The following is a 17,173-nucleotide window of genomic DNA, read 5'->3' as shown; positions in this document are numbered from 1 at the left end:
ATCAACTCTGAAAGAATTAGGGACTTTGATCAGTGTTAACAACGAACTACAATTCCAGAAGGCTAATGATAAAAGGTGCTACCAAACTCCTGATAAGTAAGATAATGAGAGTGAAGAATCAGACATTTTTTTAGGATTCGGCCAACATAGAAATTTGTTTTGCTTAACTATATCTGTTTGTAACAGAGGTACTGTTTTTCTTGTGTTCTCAATTGGGGAAGGGAGAAAGTACAGTGGGAGGGAGAGAAGAAAAATTTTTGCTGACTGAAAAACATAAAATATAATTTAAAATGAAAAAGCTGTATTGACAAGTCAAGGAAAGAGGAAATACACTGTCCTTATGTTTTAAGCAATTAGGAACAGAAGTAAATGAGCTTTTGATATTTAATAATCATGCCTTGAAAGCAAACATTTATTATGTAACCCAGAATAGCACCAGCACCAGACCATCCATTCTAGCAATTCAGCACACTATAAGCACCACAGTACCTCCCTTCTCTCTCTGGACTAGCTCACTCACACCAAACTTCCCTCACAGTCACTCTTAAAGGGCCCTAAGAAAGTGTTACCATTTTTTTTTTTAAAGCAAAAAGTATATCACCATCACACTTGCTTGGTGACAAGCAATTCCCTTAAGCCAGAAAAGAGCTCCTCAGGTTGGCTCTCTGGTCAATGCAGAAAAGCCCAGCCAACTCTTCATTAAACAGGATTCTGTTTTAGTCAATCAGTTTCTAGCAAAGTAAAGTCTGTTCTGCAAAAGCACAGCTCAAAGAAAAACAGATGCAAAGCTTTTCTTTTCCCTTATGTTTCTCCCTCTCAAATTTTAAAGGGTAATAGAGGGTAACCAGGCATAACTGAGAGTTTTACGTTTTCCCTGACTGTTGAAAGTCAAGAGTCATAAACTCAGTAGCAAGATTCAGTTTCCCTCCAATCAGACAACTACACCTGAAGAACTCTCTTAGCTAGTCAAGTTTTTCTGTCAATCAATGAGTAAAACAATTCTTTTCCACTAATTAGCATATTTACAGCAAAACAGCTGAAGAGTCTTTTTAGAAGCAGCTTCTCTTATAGTTGCCTGAGTTTTCTGTCCCCAGCTTCTTGTGGCTCCATTTGGGATCAATGCAGCTCTCTTGATTCACTATTGCTCAATACCTCAAATAAGTGCCTCCTAATGGTCAGTGACTCATATTTATTACCTTATGAGATAGAACTCAATCTCTTTCTGTCAGACAGGAACATAACAGTCTATGAATCTTCCCATAATCAAGTCAAGTCACCAAGCATTTACTAAGCACTGGGGATACAAAGAAAGGCTAAAACAGTCTCTACTCTCAAGGAGTTCACATTCTGATTCAAGAGACAACATGAAAACAACTATGTACAAACAAGATATGTGGAACATAAATTGAAGATGATCTCAGAGGTAAGAGATTAAGAAGAAAGACTTCTTGTAGAAGGTGAGATTTTAGCTAAGATTTTAAGGAAGCAAGAGAGTAGAGATAAAGGAGGAGAGTTCTAGATGTAGGAATAGCCAAGTGAAAATGCCCAGTTGGAAGATGTGAGTTTTTTGGGTGAAGAACAGAAAAGAGGCTAGTGTCATTGAACCATGGGGTAGGTGACTGGGAGTAAAGTGTAAAGATACTGGAAAGGTAGATGGGGGCCAGGTTATGAAAAGCAAAAGGATTTTGTTTGGATGTCCACTGGAGTTCGTTTGTGCTTTAGGAAAATTAAAGGGACAGCTAAGTGGAGGACAGACTGGAATGGAGAGAGACTTGAGGCAGGGAAACCAAACTGAAGGCTACTTCAGTCCAAATATAAATTGATGAAAGCCTATTCCAGGGTAGTGGCAGTGTCAGAGGAGAGATGGAGGAATATACAAAAAATGTTGTAAAGGTAGTATCAGCAAAGACTTGGCTTTTGACTAAATAGGGTAAGAAGCTGAAGACGGTACCTAGGTTGCAAGCCTGGGTGACAGGAAGAACGTTGATACACCTAAACAGTAACATAGAAATTAGGTAGAAGGGAGAATTCTGGAGGAAAGATAATGAGTTCAGTTTTGGATGTATTAAGTTTAAGATTTCTACAATGGTGATGTCAAACAAATAGAAGCCACATATTGAGTTAGAAAAACCACAAATTAACATCCCCTATATTGTATAGGATTTTTATTTATTTTGGTAAACATTTCACAATTGCATTCAAATCTGGTTCAGGCTGAATTTAGGAGTTTTGCTGCTACTTGCAGCCCATGGGTGGTAAGTTTGAAACCTCAGGTCTATAAGATATCAAATTTAAGGCATCCCATTGGCAGTTAGAGATGTAAGACTAGCTCAGGAGGGTGGTTAGGGCTGGATAAATATATCTAAGAATTACCTGCATAGAGACTATAGCTAAATCCATGGGAGCTGATGAGATTATCAAGTGAAACAGTATGGAGAGAGGAGACTTAGAAGAGAACATTAGGGGACAACCACAATTACTAGATGTGAGCTCAATGAAGATCCAGCAAACGTGCTGGAGGACTAGTCATATAGGTAGGAGGAGGACCAAGAGAGTAGTACAGAAGAACTTAGAGAAAAGAGAGTACTGAGGAGAGAAGATGATTGAATGTCAAAGGCTTCAGAGTGGTCAAGAAGGATAAGGAATGAGAAAAGACCATTAGAATCAACAATGAAGAGATCATTAGTAACTTTGGAGAGAATTGTTTTGGTTGAATAAAGAGGTCAGAAGCCAGGCTGTAAAAAGTTAGGAAGAGAATGAGAGGAAATGAAGTCCCTATCGTAGATGGCCTTCTCAACTGTAGCCACAAAAGAAAAGACGGATAAAAGATATCTAGCAGTGATGGACAAATCAAATGAGTGTGTTTTGAGGATAGAGGGGACATGAGCATGTCTGTAGGCAGTAATAAGAAGGTAGCCCATAAATGGGGAGATATTCAAGATTGGTAGGAGTGTAGGGACAATAGAGGGGGCAATCTACTGGAGAATATGGGACAGAATGGGAATCACTTGTACATATCAACAGTTTAGCCTTTGCAAGGAGAAGGCCCATCTCTTCATGGGGTAATAGGGATAGAGGAAATAATGGTAGAAAGCATCTGAACATTGTGAGATGAGGTGGAGAGAAGAGGAAGCTCTCAAAGAATGGCCTAAATTTTTTTAGTGAAATAGGAAAATGAGAAGGGCTTGGGAAGAAGGAGGCCCATACATGGGAGACTTGAAAAGGAATAGAAAGTTTTGGAAAAGTGCCATAGTGAGCGTGATTGTGGATTGATTAAGAAGGTGTGAAAAGAATGCCTTGCGACACTAAAGGTCTAGTTAGGATTATGTAGCACAAATTTGTAGTGTTTATGATGTCAACCTTAATAACAATATTGTTAACAGCAACATGAGATTTCTACCTAATCTACAAGTCTTTGGCCTCTGTCTTTCCTTCTTACTTAATAATGCTGTCCCATTGCTATCACAGGATCATGAAATAATTGGATCATAGGTTTATGGCTGGGAGGAATCTGAGGTCACATAACTGGTATGTGTTTGAGGTAGAATTTTAATCCAGGTCTTCCTGAATGTAACTGTAGTACCCTAACCACCACACCCTCCCTACTTTCCCATCTTTGCTTTGAAGTCATCAAAGATCAGATTGTACATTAATTTGACTTGAAGGGTCTTATCAATGTTCTCTGAAGAATTTTCCTGCAACTTCAACCTCAGCAATCAATATTGGTAAATGAGTTACTATTTTCTCATCTTTTTGAAAATACTTAACATTAGTACTATAATACATGATATATGTATATCCCATAATGTAGTTTTTCACTGCCTTTGGATTTATAATGAAATGACTACACTAAGTCTTTTCTTTGCTTCTCCAAGAATTTCCTATGAGTCATCCTGCCCCTACATAGCTGCAGTTTCCTTCCTTCCTTCTAGTTTGGTTTATAATAATGCTGTTAAGCTGGATACTATTTAGCTTTTTCAGTCATCTATCTACTCATTGGTCAAAGAACCTGACATTTAGAGTAGCAGTAGTCAAAATGAAATTCATTGATGGTCTAAAAACTGGGTGATTCATGGTACCCTCTACCCAGTCTCTCACTATTGCTGCAGAAGCAAAAGGTGGTTACAAAGGCCTACGGGTTGCTTTGTATTTTTCCTTGCTTCTTTGGTTGCCATGCCCAGATGAAATTCATTGCCAGGTGGCCAGCCACTTAGAAGACTAGCCAAGCTGGTCTTCAAAAAACAGACTCAGTCTATCACCCAGGGAATATTCAAAATCTACACTACATGGTAGAAACTGCTTCATAATTTGTGTACTGTATCTTCCAGAACATGAAAAGAATACTTAATTTTCAAAACACACACACACACACACACTCTCTCTCTCTCTCTCTCTCTTTAGGATTCAAAAGATCTTAATAGGCTAGACCTGGGATTCAATCTGGAGTTCATGATTTTTCTTTTTTTTTTTTTTTTAAATATTTTGACAACTACTTTTTAATAAACTGGTTTCCTCTGTAATCCATTTAAAAACATTATTCTGAGAAGGGTTCCAGAGGTTTCACCTAACTGCCAAAGGGGCCCATGATACTAAAGATTAAGAACCCCTGGACTAAAGTATTAGGATTAATCTAATAAGGTGAAGTTCAAGGGGGACGGAAAATCTTACAGTTGCAAAAAAAAAAAAAAAAATTCACAAGTGCAAGATGGAGAGACATGGCTAAACAACACTTATTCTATAAAAGATATGGAGCTTTTAGTGTACTACAAGTTCAGTAAGAGTCAGCAATGTAGTACGGCAGCCAAAAAAAGCTAACAGAATACTGGGATTCATTATGAGAGATATAGTTTTTAGGAATAACAAGGGGATAGACTTGTCATACTCCTCCCTCAATAGATATCATCTGGAGTACTGTGTTCAGTTTTGGGTACCACAGGTACGTATTTAAGATAATATTTGTAAAGTGCTTCACAGTGGCACTTAAAAAATGTTTATTCCCTCTCTCTCACCTCTAGAGGACAGACAACCAGGATGAAAGGGCCTTGAGTCCATGTCATATGAGGATGCCATAAAGGAACTAAGAATATTTAAGATGAAGAGAAAACTCAAGGGGGAACATGATAACCATCTTCAAGCATTTGAAGGGCTGTCATGCAGAAAAGGAATTACACTTGTTTCATCTGTCCCACAGGGCAGAGCCAGAAGTAATGGGTGAAGATTTCAGAGGCCAATTTAAATTGTCAGGAAAAATTTACTAAAAATCAGATCTGCCCAAAAGTGGAATGGGCCACCTAAAGAGGTATGTTGCCCCTTCCTTGTAATTCAAGTAGAGACTGAATGACCACTTGGTGGCTATACTATAGTGTAGTTTTCTTTTATACGTGGGTTGGAATAAATGGCCACTGAGGTCCCTACCAATTCTCAAATTCTGTTATGCTTCCAGTGAATTATAATCCTAATTTCCTTCAAAAATAAACGTATGACAAAATATAAACTGTACAAGTCAGAAAGAAAAAAACTGCATATAAACAAAATGGATGAAAATTTTGAGGTAGTACTTTTATAGGCAACAAGAAGTCTAAGATTTTCCTTTTATGTTTCAAAAAGCATTCGACATATGTAAACATGGATAATCTCCTTTTTTGCACAAATTTAAAGTAAAAACTAGGTGTAAAAACACAATAAAAAAATCAATATTCAAAAAACTTTTTTTTTTCATGAAGATAACTTTTTTTTTTCTTTTCAAAGAACTCAAAGAACATCAAGTATTTACCATGAGTAAGATACTTCAACCAATGTTTAGGAACACTTATGATTCAAAATAATACTCTAATAATACTAAATAGGAAAGCCTAAATAAGAAAACTATTTTATGATGAAACAAACTACATTTCTCTACAAAATATAAATAAATGGAAGAGAATCTTAAGTTACACTGATTATGCCAATAAAAAAAAAGTTACCTTTTTATGCAGAGCATGAAATTCACTGTACCTTTTTTCTACAAAATGTTTCCGTCCACTCATTAGCACTTCTATCTTAAAGACCTAAGAAAAAAATTTAAGATATTACTTTCATCAATTCAATGCATTCAATTGTCTCATCTTCTAAGTTTGGGATCATGATATATTTCATCTTTTAAATTACAATAGCTGATCCCTCAAAACCCAGAACACTCAGGAGACACTGGAGTAATAGCATTGATTAATGAGTACTATGACTAAATCTTTATTAGCAAGTATTTTTACCCAACACATATAAAAGCAATGAAAGTTTGATTATACTGAAAGAAGCACATATATATATATATATACATACATATATACACACACACACATATATATGTAACTATTATTTGTTAATGTTTCTTTAAAATTAGTGTTTTAAATGGGTATCATTGAAATAAAAATAAGATACTGTTTGGTAAACAATCTCACATATAAGTGAGTTCTAATGTGTATTTCAGTGACAAAGTCTATGTCTTCTGCAACATAATAACAGAAACAGTAGTAGATTTTGGGTTAATTTTTTCCTAACCTGCATATTCATATAGTCTCAGCTGGGCTTATTCTCTTGCTTTCAACACAGAAAAAAAAAAACAAAACTGTAGTTAAGGTTCATTTTCCTTGCATGATACGAATGACAGCTTGTGCTTCTACCTCCAAAAGGTTGAAAGGCCAAATGAAAAGGCTCTCTGGATGCACTAATTAGTAACCACTAACATGACATTTTCTGGATTCTTAGGTCACTGGGTCAGGACCAAGGACAGGGGATGAGAAATACTGTGAAATGTTCATGAACATGCATTTTTTTTTTAAATAAAAAAGCTCACTGAGGCTAAAAGGAAAGGTATTTTACTAATCTAAAGACTTTGATATGACTGTTCTCTTCTTCTTAGTAAGTTTCTGAGACACCAAGGTAAATTAAGATTATTCAATTATTTGTGACTTCTAAATTAAAAAAAAAAACAATTTCAATTTGTATGAAAGTTATAAGAAGATCAAAGGTATTCTTTTTTTTAATCCATTAAAATATACCCCATTTGGGTAAGGAATACAAGATCAATATTAGGTTTCTTTTTTTAAATCTTTGTACTTCTTTTATGTTTTAACATAGAATAAGAAAATTAAGTCATCACTAAAAGAAATCTCCACATCAGAAGCAGCAAATTGTTTTCGAATTCAGCTGTACTGTGCCTTAAGCTTTTAGAAAAGCATTTGTAAATTTTCTAAACCAATTAAAACTTTCAAATATTCAATTTAAGCTTCTTCAAAAACAATTTACATGTACAAATCAAACTCTCTTTCCATATATGTATATGTCCACTTCAAGGAAAAATATTATCATTAATTCACAAAAAAGCATGTCTTTTTCAAAAGCTGTTCCAGAAATCAAATGAGGAAAATGCAGTGAGGAACATAAGAATACAAGATTAGTTAGCACGATATCAGGTTTGATTTGGTTTTGCTTTCAAACTATTAGAACCCAGACTTCAGACAAACTAGCAGCATTATAAAAAAGTAGGCATAATTTGTTCTGGGCTACATGAAATAAACAAAATTTTGGTCTGTGTCCAGTTACTAGTAGATTCACCACTAGAATTACCATACCACCTTAATTACCAAGTTTGTTAGGAAACTTCTGAGGCGGGGTGGGGGGACAGTAGAAAAGGACTGAAGAATCAGTAAAGCTCCAACCTCTATGCTACTTATAAAAGTAACTTTTGTTTATTAAAGGCTAGGGATGAAATACTTTTGACAGGGTTTGTCATGAAATGTCTTCACTGTTACAAACCAAGCGTTCCATCATAAAGTGTCTTGGTTGCTCTTTATAAACATCAAATACACTGGAGGAAAAAAACACACAGTAACTGTTTTGTTGGGTTTTTTTTTTCCTTTCCAAGGATCTCTCTCTGAAAGACTTGGTTTAGAAAGTTAATTAATTTGTAGTTAGTGTCTAGTAACTAGTGGCATCATCACCAAATGCAAGAGTTGTTATGGAGGTAGAAATGGCAAAGTTGGGAAACTAAATGGATATTTTTGGAGAGATTTAGCAAAGAGCTGAACGAATTCCAAGACTATGAATTTGAGAGACTAGAAGAATGGCAGTGCTTCACAGAAACAGGAAATTCAATACAAATAAGTGTTTCAGAGGAAAAGATTTTTTTTTTAACATTGTCTCCAGAAGATTCAGTTTGAAATGTTCAAAAAGGCAATTGGTCATATGGAGCTGGTACTCATCAGGAGAGATTTAAATTGTATCTACTGCTCTGTCAGTAATCTGCAAAGAAATGATAGAAAGTATAAATAGAGAAAAGGTGTCAGAACAGAGTTTTCCTAGCAAAGGAGACTGAGGACTAGCCAGAAATGTAAGAGGATACATAAGATGAAGTCATGTTATGAAAATCTAAAGATAAGAGTATCTAGGTTCTTGAAAGAAAGGGTGGTCATCAGTGTATGCAGAAGTCAAAGATGAGAATTGAGAATGGAATAACATATAAATAGAACAAAACATAAACAACAAATTAAATTCGAAATAAGTAGAAAGCAAATACAGAGTAATTTGGGGAGGTGAAAAGAGTGAAGGATGGTAGATGTCACTTGAACTGAGCTCTGAAGGAAGCTAGGAATGTTAAAAGACTTATAATGGCATGGAGATGGAAAATGTAATATTACATAAGAGCAACAGCATGTGACAACAAGTCATTTTGTTGGACCATAAAATATATAAAGGCAAGCCAGACCTAGACTCTGAAAGGCTTTAAAAGCCAAACAAAGGAATTTGTATTTGAAACTAGAGGCAACATGGAGTTTCTGAGCCTGGAGTGACATGGCAAAAACCTACACTTATGCATATCATTTTGACATTTATGAGTAACATGGATTGGAAAGGGTAGAAATTTAAGACAAGCAGCACAATTAGGGGGCTATTTCAATAGTACAAGGAAGAAGTAATGAGGACCTCAATCCTGCCTAATTCTACAGTGTGTTTAATTTCTTTCTGCCTCTACATGTAGTATCTCTGATGTGCCTCTCTTTCCACTATAAGGGAGAAATTAAGAGGGTAGGTAGATTCAGGATATTAATCTCAAGAAAAAGAAATGCCTATTTTGGAGAATGAGTCAGGAAGGATGGAATAAAAGGAAAGAAAGAGAAAGAATATGTGTTTGGAGACTGAGCTAGGAGAGCAGAAAAAAAGGAGTGGTGAAACTGAAGCAGTAAGCTTCAAATATGGATCACTAGTGTTAAGTATACTCCTCTCTCACCACACTCTTCTTTGGCAAGAATAGGGTAAGGGCAAAGAGAGCAAGCTGTATAAGAAATAGGATTAAGGGAAATAATTAATGATCAATCATAACTGAGTGTAAATGGGATCAACTCACCCATAAAACAAAGTTCTAAGAATAAATTAGAAAACAGAACTCAATGATGTTTTGCACATTTTTTTTTACAGTAAACACACTTAAAACAAAAAGAATCAAAAAGTTAAAATAAGGGGTTGGAGTAAAATCTATTAGGCTTTATTTAGGTCAACTCAAAGAAGCATGTTAGCAATCATGATCTTGAACAAGGCAGGAGTTTTTTCTTTTGAACAGAAGAGGTAAACAGGGAAACTATATTATGCTTAAAGTCACCACAGACAATGACTTACTATCAATATTTAATGCTAAATACTTAAAGGAAAATTAAAAAATAAATTGATAGTACAATTATATTTCAGATCTCAATGTACTTTTCTCAGACCTAGACAAATCTGAGGAAAAGATAAACAAGAAAGAAGTTAAAGTTCTGAATAGAATTTTGGAAAACTTAGATATGATAGACCTCTGGTAATTACTCAGTTGGAATGTATCTCAGAACTGCATGGTATCTTTACAAAAATTCACCATGTGTTAAAGTATAAAAATCTCAAAAACAAGTATAGAAAAGCAGGTGTTTTTTTTTAAATCTTATAATGATCATAACACAATAAAAATTATGTCTAATAAAAGATCTTTGAAGAAAAGATTAAAATAATTAGAAGCTAAATAATTTAATCCAAAAGAATATGTGAGCCAAAGAACAAATCATAGAAACAACAGAAAATTTAATTAAAGAAAATTATAATAATGAGACAAGATACATAACTTTTAGAATTCAGCTTATAATTGGTTGGGCTTCAGTCAGGCAGACCTCTTAATAGTTTAGGTCTGAAAGTAGAATGAAATGAGCCACTAATAATCCATCTAACAGTTTTTTTAAAAAAAGAGGTTTACTTATCCATAGCAGTGGGAAGATATTCAGGGCTGGGGGGAAAAAGGTTCATCTAGAAAAAAGCACTGTTTCAGCTGAGCATAGCTTTCCAGTGTTGGTTGTATCCCTAGTCCCCATCTGTTCATATCCTGATTGTATTGGTACCTAGGTGACCAGGAAGCTACACTGCCCCTGAGTTAATCAAATGTCAAAGAGAGTTTCAATACCTTTTCAAGAAAAGACTAGCCTAACATATATGGGAGGGGGTTGGAGAGAAAGAAGGAAGACAGGCAGGAGCTGCTGCCACCACAAAGAGAAAATGAACTGAGAGGATCTATATCTCTAAACACTTTAATCAAGTACTAAGAGGAAAAAAAAAAACAAGTCAACAAATAGGGTTTGCAACTCAAATATAGAAACAAAAACCCGTCAACCAGCCTCTCCAATTTATCATCAACCTAGAAATTTTGAAGATCAAGGAGAAAATGAACAAATTAAAAAGAAAAAACACTAAATAAATAAACCTAGAAGTTAATTTTAAAGAAAAAAACAAAATCAACAAAACATTAGCTAGCCTAATTTTAAAAGAAAGGAAATTATTTTGCCCACCTAAAGCCAATAAAACTGACATTTAAATGAAATAGATTAAAATTACAAAAACATAAAAACACAGTTAACAGAAGAAAGAATTCAAATAATCCAATCACAGAAAAACCAACTGAGCAATCCATAATGAATCCCCCCCAAAGGTGAATTCTATCAAAGATTAAGAGAATAATTAATTATAATATTGAATAAACTGTTTACAAAAGTAGGAAAAGAAGAAATCCTACCTGCATGATACAAATGAGGTCTTGATATCTAAATCAGGGAGAGACAAAGCAGACAAAGAAAGCTAGAGGCCAATATTTCTAATAAATATTGACACAAAGATTTTAAATAAAATATTAGCAACACTGCTTTCATTTGGAATTATGCCCAAAGGGCTATAAAATGGTGTGTACCCTTTAACCTAGCAATACCACTACTAGGTCTGTATTCCAAAGAGATCAAGAAAAGAAGAAAAAGAAAAAGGACTTCTAGGTACAAAAATATTTATAGCAGCTCTTTTTGTGGTGGCAAAGAATTAAGGGGATACCCATCAACCGGGGAATGGCTGAACAAGTTATGGTATATGATTGTAACGGAATACTATTGTGCTATTGATGAACAGGATGCTTTCAGAAAAACCTGGAAAGATTTACATGAATTTATACAAAGTGAAGTGAGCAAAACCAGACAGTAATATCATACGATGACCAACTGCGAATGACCTAGCTATTCTCAGCAAAACAATGATCCAAGACAATTCCAAAGGACTTAGATGAAAAATGTTATCCACCTCCAGAGAAAGAACTGATGGAGTCTGAATGCAGACTGAAGCACACTTTTCTTAAAATTTTTTTTTATTTCTCTTTTTTTTTGTTTGTTTGTTTTATTTTGTTTTGGTCTGTGTTTTCTTTCACAGCATGACTAATACGGAAATGATTATGTAAACAGAGTAATCTTCCACTTAAATCCCAACCAAAGTCACACTTTCTACTGGAAGCCTAATTCCTCAATTCCAGTGCTTTCCCTCTTTTAATTATTTACTATTTGTCCTGTACACAGCTTGCTTTGCGCATCTCTATATATGTATGTATATGCATATATTTGTTTACGTGTTGTCTTCCCCATTAGATTACAAGCTCTTTGAGGGCATAAACTATCATTTGCCTCTTTTTGTATCCCCAGTGCTCAGTACAGTATGTGGCACATAGCAGGAGCTTAATAAATATTTCTTGATTGATTGAAATTCTACTCTACAACTTTATTTTCAAACAATAACCTGGGTTAATGACAGCAGAACACATGCTGACTGTTCTACATTAAAAAAGGTACTCCTAGAATACAGATCCAGTGACTGACTACAGGACAATTGCAAGGACTAAAATGTAAAGACTAGACTAGGTAAGTTCAGACAGACTCATTAACAGATCAGCTAAAACATAATAAAAATTTTGATTATAATAATTTAAGAAGACCATCTACTAAACCATTATAGAAAAGTATCTCCCCCTTCAAGTGAAGCAAGTAAATTTCTAGTTCAACAAGTATTTATTAACTGCCTACTAGGTGCAAGACACTGAGAATACAAAGATAAAAATGAAATATCTTGGCCTTCAAGAAACATTATGTGGATGAGAGTGAAGGGGATACAATGTATATACTAAGTATGATAAAAGTTATTGAAGCAAAGAAAAAATCAGTTGTGATCATGTCACTCCTGTACTCAATAAATTTCAGTGGATCAAATATAATGAACTTGTTTAGTATTTTAATTTCTTCACACCTGACTTCAACCTTCTAATCCCTTTACATATTACTCCCATTCTTATAATCGATGGTACAACAATAACTACCCTAACGTGTGGCTCCTCCTACAAGGTACTCAATCTACTGGCTGTCCCTCATTGCTGGAATGCTCTCCCTCCTCACCTCTACCCCTTAGAATCCTTGGTTTCCTTTAAAATTCAGGTTAAGCATATCGCCACCCACTTTATAGATGCATGCCAACTGATTGGTTAAAATAGCATTCTGCTTTTAAATTATTCAGCTCTCTTATTACACTAACTTTGAGCTCTCAACAATTTGAAATGTGAGAGCAATGACAGGTGTTTCTCCTTTAGTGCTCAATAAAAGTATTATGAGTTACATTTTCTTATATTCACAAAAAATGCTCATAACCTCCAACAAATCAACATTTTTGTTACTGATCTGTTATCATATGTCCATAAATATGATTAGCTGAGATTACCCAGAATTAAATGTCTTAACCACCGTGGATTTGATTCCTTTTCTAAGTGTACTTGAGAGATGCAAATCTTCTGTACCCTTTCTAATATTTTATACTACAGGGAAAAAAACCAAAAACATAGTGTCCAACTCCAACAAGGGAAATGACATTTATAAGTATTTAGGGAATGGTGCCTATTTGTTGTAGAAAGCCCAGTTTGGACAGCTTCTCTTTTCTGGCCTAAGTAGTATTGAGCACTCATAGGAAAAGGCCCTCTCAACCTGTGTAGAAGAAAGGAACTCCCCTCACTAGCATGAAACCCTATTAGAGGATTTTAAGGCATAATAAACTGTTGTCCTACTTCAAGAATTGAGACTCTAGTGGTGTGTAATGGACTCCTAAGTCTCTTTAATGGATTATCATCTATCTATTGGTCCCTTACCATGAGTGTTCCCAAGGGTTCTGTTCTCCTATCTATGTTCTCTCACTCTTTCGAGGATTTCATCAGTTCCCATGGGCTCAAGAATAATCTCTATTCAAATTACTTCCAAATCTATGTAACCAGTCCCCATGGTTCTCCTGAAATCCAGTCATATATTATTAAATGATTCCTAGATATCTCTTGAATTTCAAATTCAAGAAGTTTAAAAGTGATCTCTTTATATATACCTTCAAACTTCCAATATTTCTCCTGAAGGTACTGCCATCTAACCAGACTGAAACCAAGTTCATAAACTCAAAGTCATTCTTCACTCTTTTCTCATCTTCCCCAGTCAATCAAATGTCCAATTTTGTAGATTTTACTTCCATAAGACCTCTCATATTTTTCATTTGCTCTATGGCCATCCACACAATCACCAGCCTAGATCACACTGTCAACACCTCTTGGAGAGATTGCTAAATAGTTTCCTAAATGGTCATTTGCAATCATTCCTATCTCCTATCTTCCACACAGCTGTGAAAATAACCTTCCAAATATATAGATCTTACCATGTCACTCCCTTGCTGAAAAACCTTCAGTAGTTTCCCACTGCTGACAGAAATGGCCTCCGAACCTTATGTAGTGAAATATACCCCACCCCCCAGAAAAATTGTTGCATATCCCTACACTCTGTAATAATCTATGTGAATAATTTTCTTAGCTTATATTTTATGCAAATAAAATCAAGAATCATTCCATTTTAAGAATAACAAAAACAAATCTTAAACACAATAAAGATAATATTAAAAATGTGAATAATTGCTTTGCAGCATTCACTGTCATAGAATCACAGGATCATCAATGAATAAATAAACATTATTAAGTGTTCCAAGTATTGCATTAGGCTTTGAGATAAAAAAAAAATGAAACATCCCTCTTCAAAGAGTTTACATTCTAACAAGAAAAACAACTTCATATACAAGCATGTACAGAAAAATACATAAAGAGAATAAATATAAATAATAACAGTTAAACATACAGTATTTTGGAAGGGAAGGTACTAGAAGTTGGAGGGAAGGGAGTCAGGAAGGCCTTAATGTACAAAGTGGATTCTATTAAGTGGAAGTGAGGAAGAAGTATATTCCAGGAACTGTCTCAACAGCCATATCAAAAGCACAGAGAGGAAGTGTAATGTGTGAGGAAAAGAAAGATCAGTTTGTCATTCTAGGGGTAGAGTAATATCCAATGAGACAGAAAAGAAGGACTGAAGCCATGTTAAGGGTGTTAAAAGCCAAACAAAGGAGTTTATATTTAATCTTGGAGGTAACAGAAAAGCCATTAAAGATAAATGTTGAAGGAAATGTGAGAACTGGGACACTAGTGAACTGTTGGTGGAGTTATGAACTGATCCAGTCATTCTGGAGAGCAATTTGGAACTATGCCCAGAGGGCATATACTGTAATATCAAACCCTTTGATCCAGTGATATCACTACTAGGTGATATCTATATCCCAAAGACTTTTAATTAAAAAAAAAGGGGGAGGAGGGAAAGGGATCTATTTGTACTAAAATATTTATGGCAGCTCTTTTTGTGGTGTCTAAGAACTGGACATTGAGGCGATGTTCATCAATTGGGGAATGACTGAACAAGTTATGGTATATGATTGCAATGGAATATTATTGTGCTATAAGAAATGACGAGCAGGATGACTTCAGAAAAACATGGAAAGACTTACATGAACTGATACAGAGTGAAGTAAGCAGAACTAAGAGAACATTGTACACAGTAATAACAATATTGTACAATGATCAACTGTAAATGACTTAGCTATTCTCAGTAATACAATGATCCAAGACAATTCCAAAGGACTCATGATGAAAAAATGCTATCCGTTTTCAAAGAAAGAACTGATGGAATCTGAATACAGACTGAAGCATATTATTTTTCACTCTCTTTCTTTTTCTGTTTTGAGAGTTTTTTTTTCACAAGATGACGAATATGGAAATATTTTACATGATTACACATGTATAACCTATATCAGATTGCCTGCCACCTCAGTAAGGGGGAAGGAGAAGGAGGGAGGAATAGAATTTGGAATTTAAAACTTAACAACAAATGTCAGAAATTATTTTTAAACATAATTGGGGAAAATTTTTTTTTAAAAAGAAAGAAATGCCATTACAATTTATTGTGTAGGGAGTGATAAGGTCAGATGTGCACTTAAGAAAAATTACTTTAGTGGCAGAGTGTGGGATAGATTGGAATGGGCAGAAATTAGAGGAAAGGGAGAACAATTAAGAGGCTGTTGGGCTAATTTAGGTGAAAAATGATGAGGGATTGAGCTACAATGGCAGCTGTGTCAGTAGAGATAAGTATGTTGAGATAGATATTTTGGAGGCAGATATGGCATGATTTGGCAACTAAATCATAGATTTAGAGATAGAAAAGATTCTTCTAAGTCCATCTCATTGAATACGTTCCTCATTTTAAAGTTGAGGGAACTGAGTTTCAAAGCATCTGAACTAGCTCCTTTGATTCTGAATTCAACACTCTTCTACTGTACTATGCAGCCTCCCAAAAGAGAAGGGGGAAGCATGAAAGCAGAAGTCAGCACTAGGAATCCTTAAGCCTCTATGCTAAGATGCATGAGGTACCTGGTCCCAGGCAAGGGGTTCTAAGTTCCTACCTCTGACAAGTAGGTTGGTGCAGGGCTTTTGCTGAACAGCACAGCTGTACTGCCCAGCTCAACTTCTTAGCCCTGAAGAGAATTTCACATTTGGAGGAATGGGAGGCCTGGGGCTGAGACATGGCAGGCCAGTAGCAAAAGACTTTTAGTGCAGCAACACTCCAGTATTTTTCCATTAAGGAACCTCTATGGGTCCCTATGTTCAAAGGAGGTGGTAGGGCTCCGACCATGACCACCACAGGACTGACTGATGGGGGTTACCCAAAAGGACCAAGGAGCAGAAGTGACATAATCTACCCTCCCTAAACAACCTGACCCTTTCCCTTGTAACCCTGTCCTTCACCAAAGGGAGGAGGGGAAATAGCAGGTGTAAGAAGCCACAGGCAAAGCCACACTATGCAAGGGGAAGTGAGGGAGGATAAGGAATAAGAATCTTGTCATCCTACTTAGGTGACCATATATATATATATACACATACACATATATATGTATGTATGTATAAATGTATGTATGTGTGTGTGTGTGTGTGTGTGTGTGTGTGTGTATATACGTATATGTATACATCCCTTTTGCCAACCCCACCAGTTGAAGCTAGGTCACTATGTTGGTCTTCCTTTTGCTAACTTTGATCTGAACTCTATTTTCGTGGAAAAATGTGGATGTATTTGTGGGGGAGCTGTACTAGAAAATATCTAATAATTTTGGCTATTGTTTCACACCTCTCTTTAGAAGGGAGCACAGTCTAAGTTTGAAAATTTCTGGCCTATACAACAAAATACAAATTCCCAAACCTGAGACTCAAGGTCTTTCACAAGATGGGTTGAATCTAGCCTTCCAGCCTTATTCTGTATCAATACTCTTCACAAACTCTGTATTCCAGACAAATTGATCTATTTGCTATTCTTGAGCCCCCCCTGTTTGGAATTAACTCCTTCTTTACCTCTTTATCTCTCAAAATCCTTGCTTCCCTCTTAAAGGTTCAGCTTAGGTAATTTATGAAAAATCTTCAAGTGTTCTC

The 17,173-nt window shown here is 35.4% G+C and overlaps 1 protein-coding gene across 3 annotated transcripts in view; it reads right to left on the bottom strand.

Moving 5' to 3' along the window:
* Positions 1-17,173, bottom strand: part of SNX24 (sorting nexin 24) — a 237,203-nt gene that overhangs the window by 97,056 nt on the left and 122,974 nt on the right. For 2 of the 3 annotated variants that reach the window (XM_027874283.1, XM_027874284.1), the window contains one exon: positions 5,964-6,047. The exons of the other annotated variant lie outside the window; for it this stretch is intronic. In XM_027874283.1, the coding sequence (XP_027730084.1) occupies positions 5,964-6,047 (84 nt within the window). The remainder of the gene's footprint in view (positions 1-5,963; positions 6,048-17,173) is intronic. 3 annotated transcript variants of the gene reach the window in all.

This window comes from Vombatus ursinus, unplaced genomic scaffold, assembly GCF_900497805.2.
Source record: "Vombatus ursinus unplaced genomic scaffold, bare-nosed wombat genome assembly UNPS02014807.1, whole genome shotgun sequence".
Classification (NCBI taxonomy): domain Eukaryota; kingdom Metazoa; phylum Chordata; class Mammalia; order Diprotodontia; family Vombatidae; genus Vombatus; species Vombatus ursinus.
The sequence above is the reverse complement of the archived record's forward strand: the minus strand, read 5'-3'. Positions and strand labels throughout refer to the sequence as shown.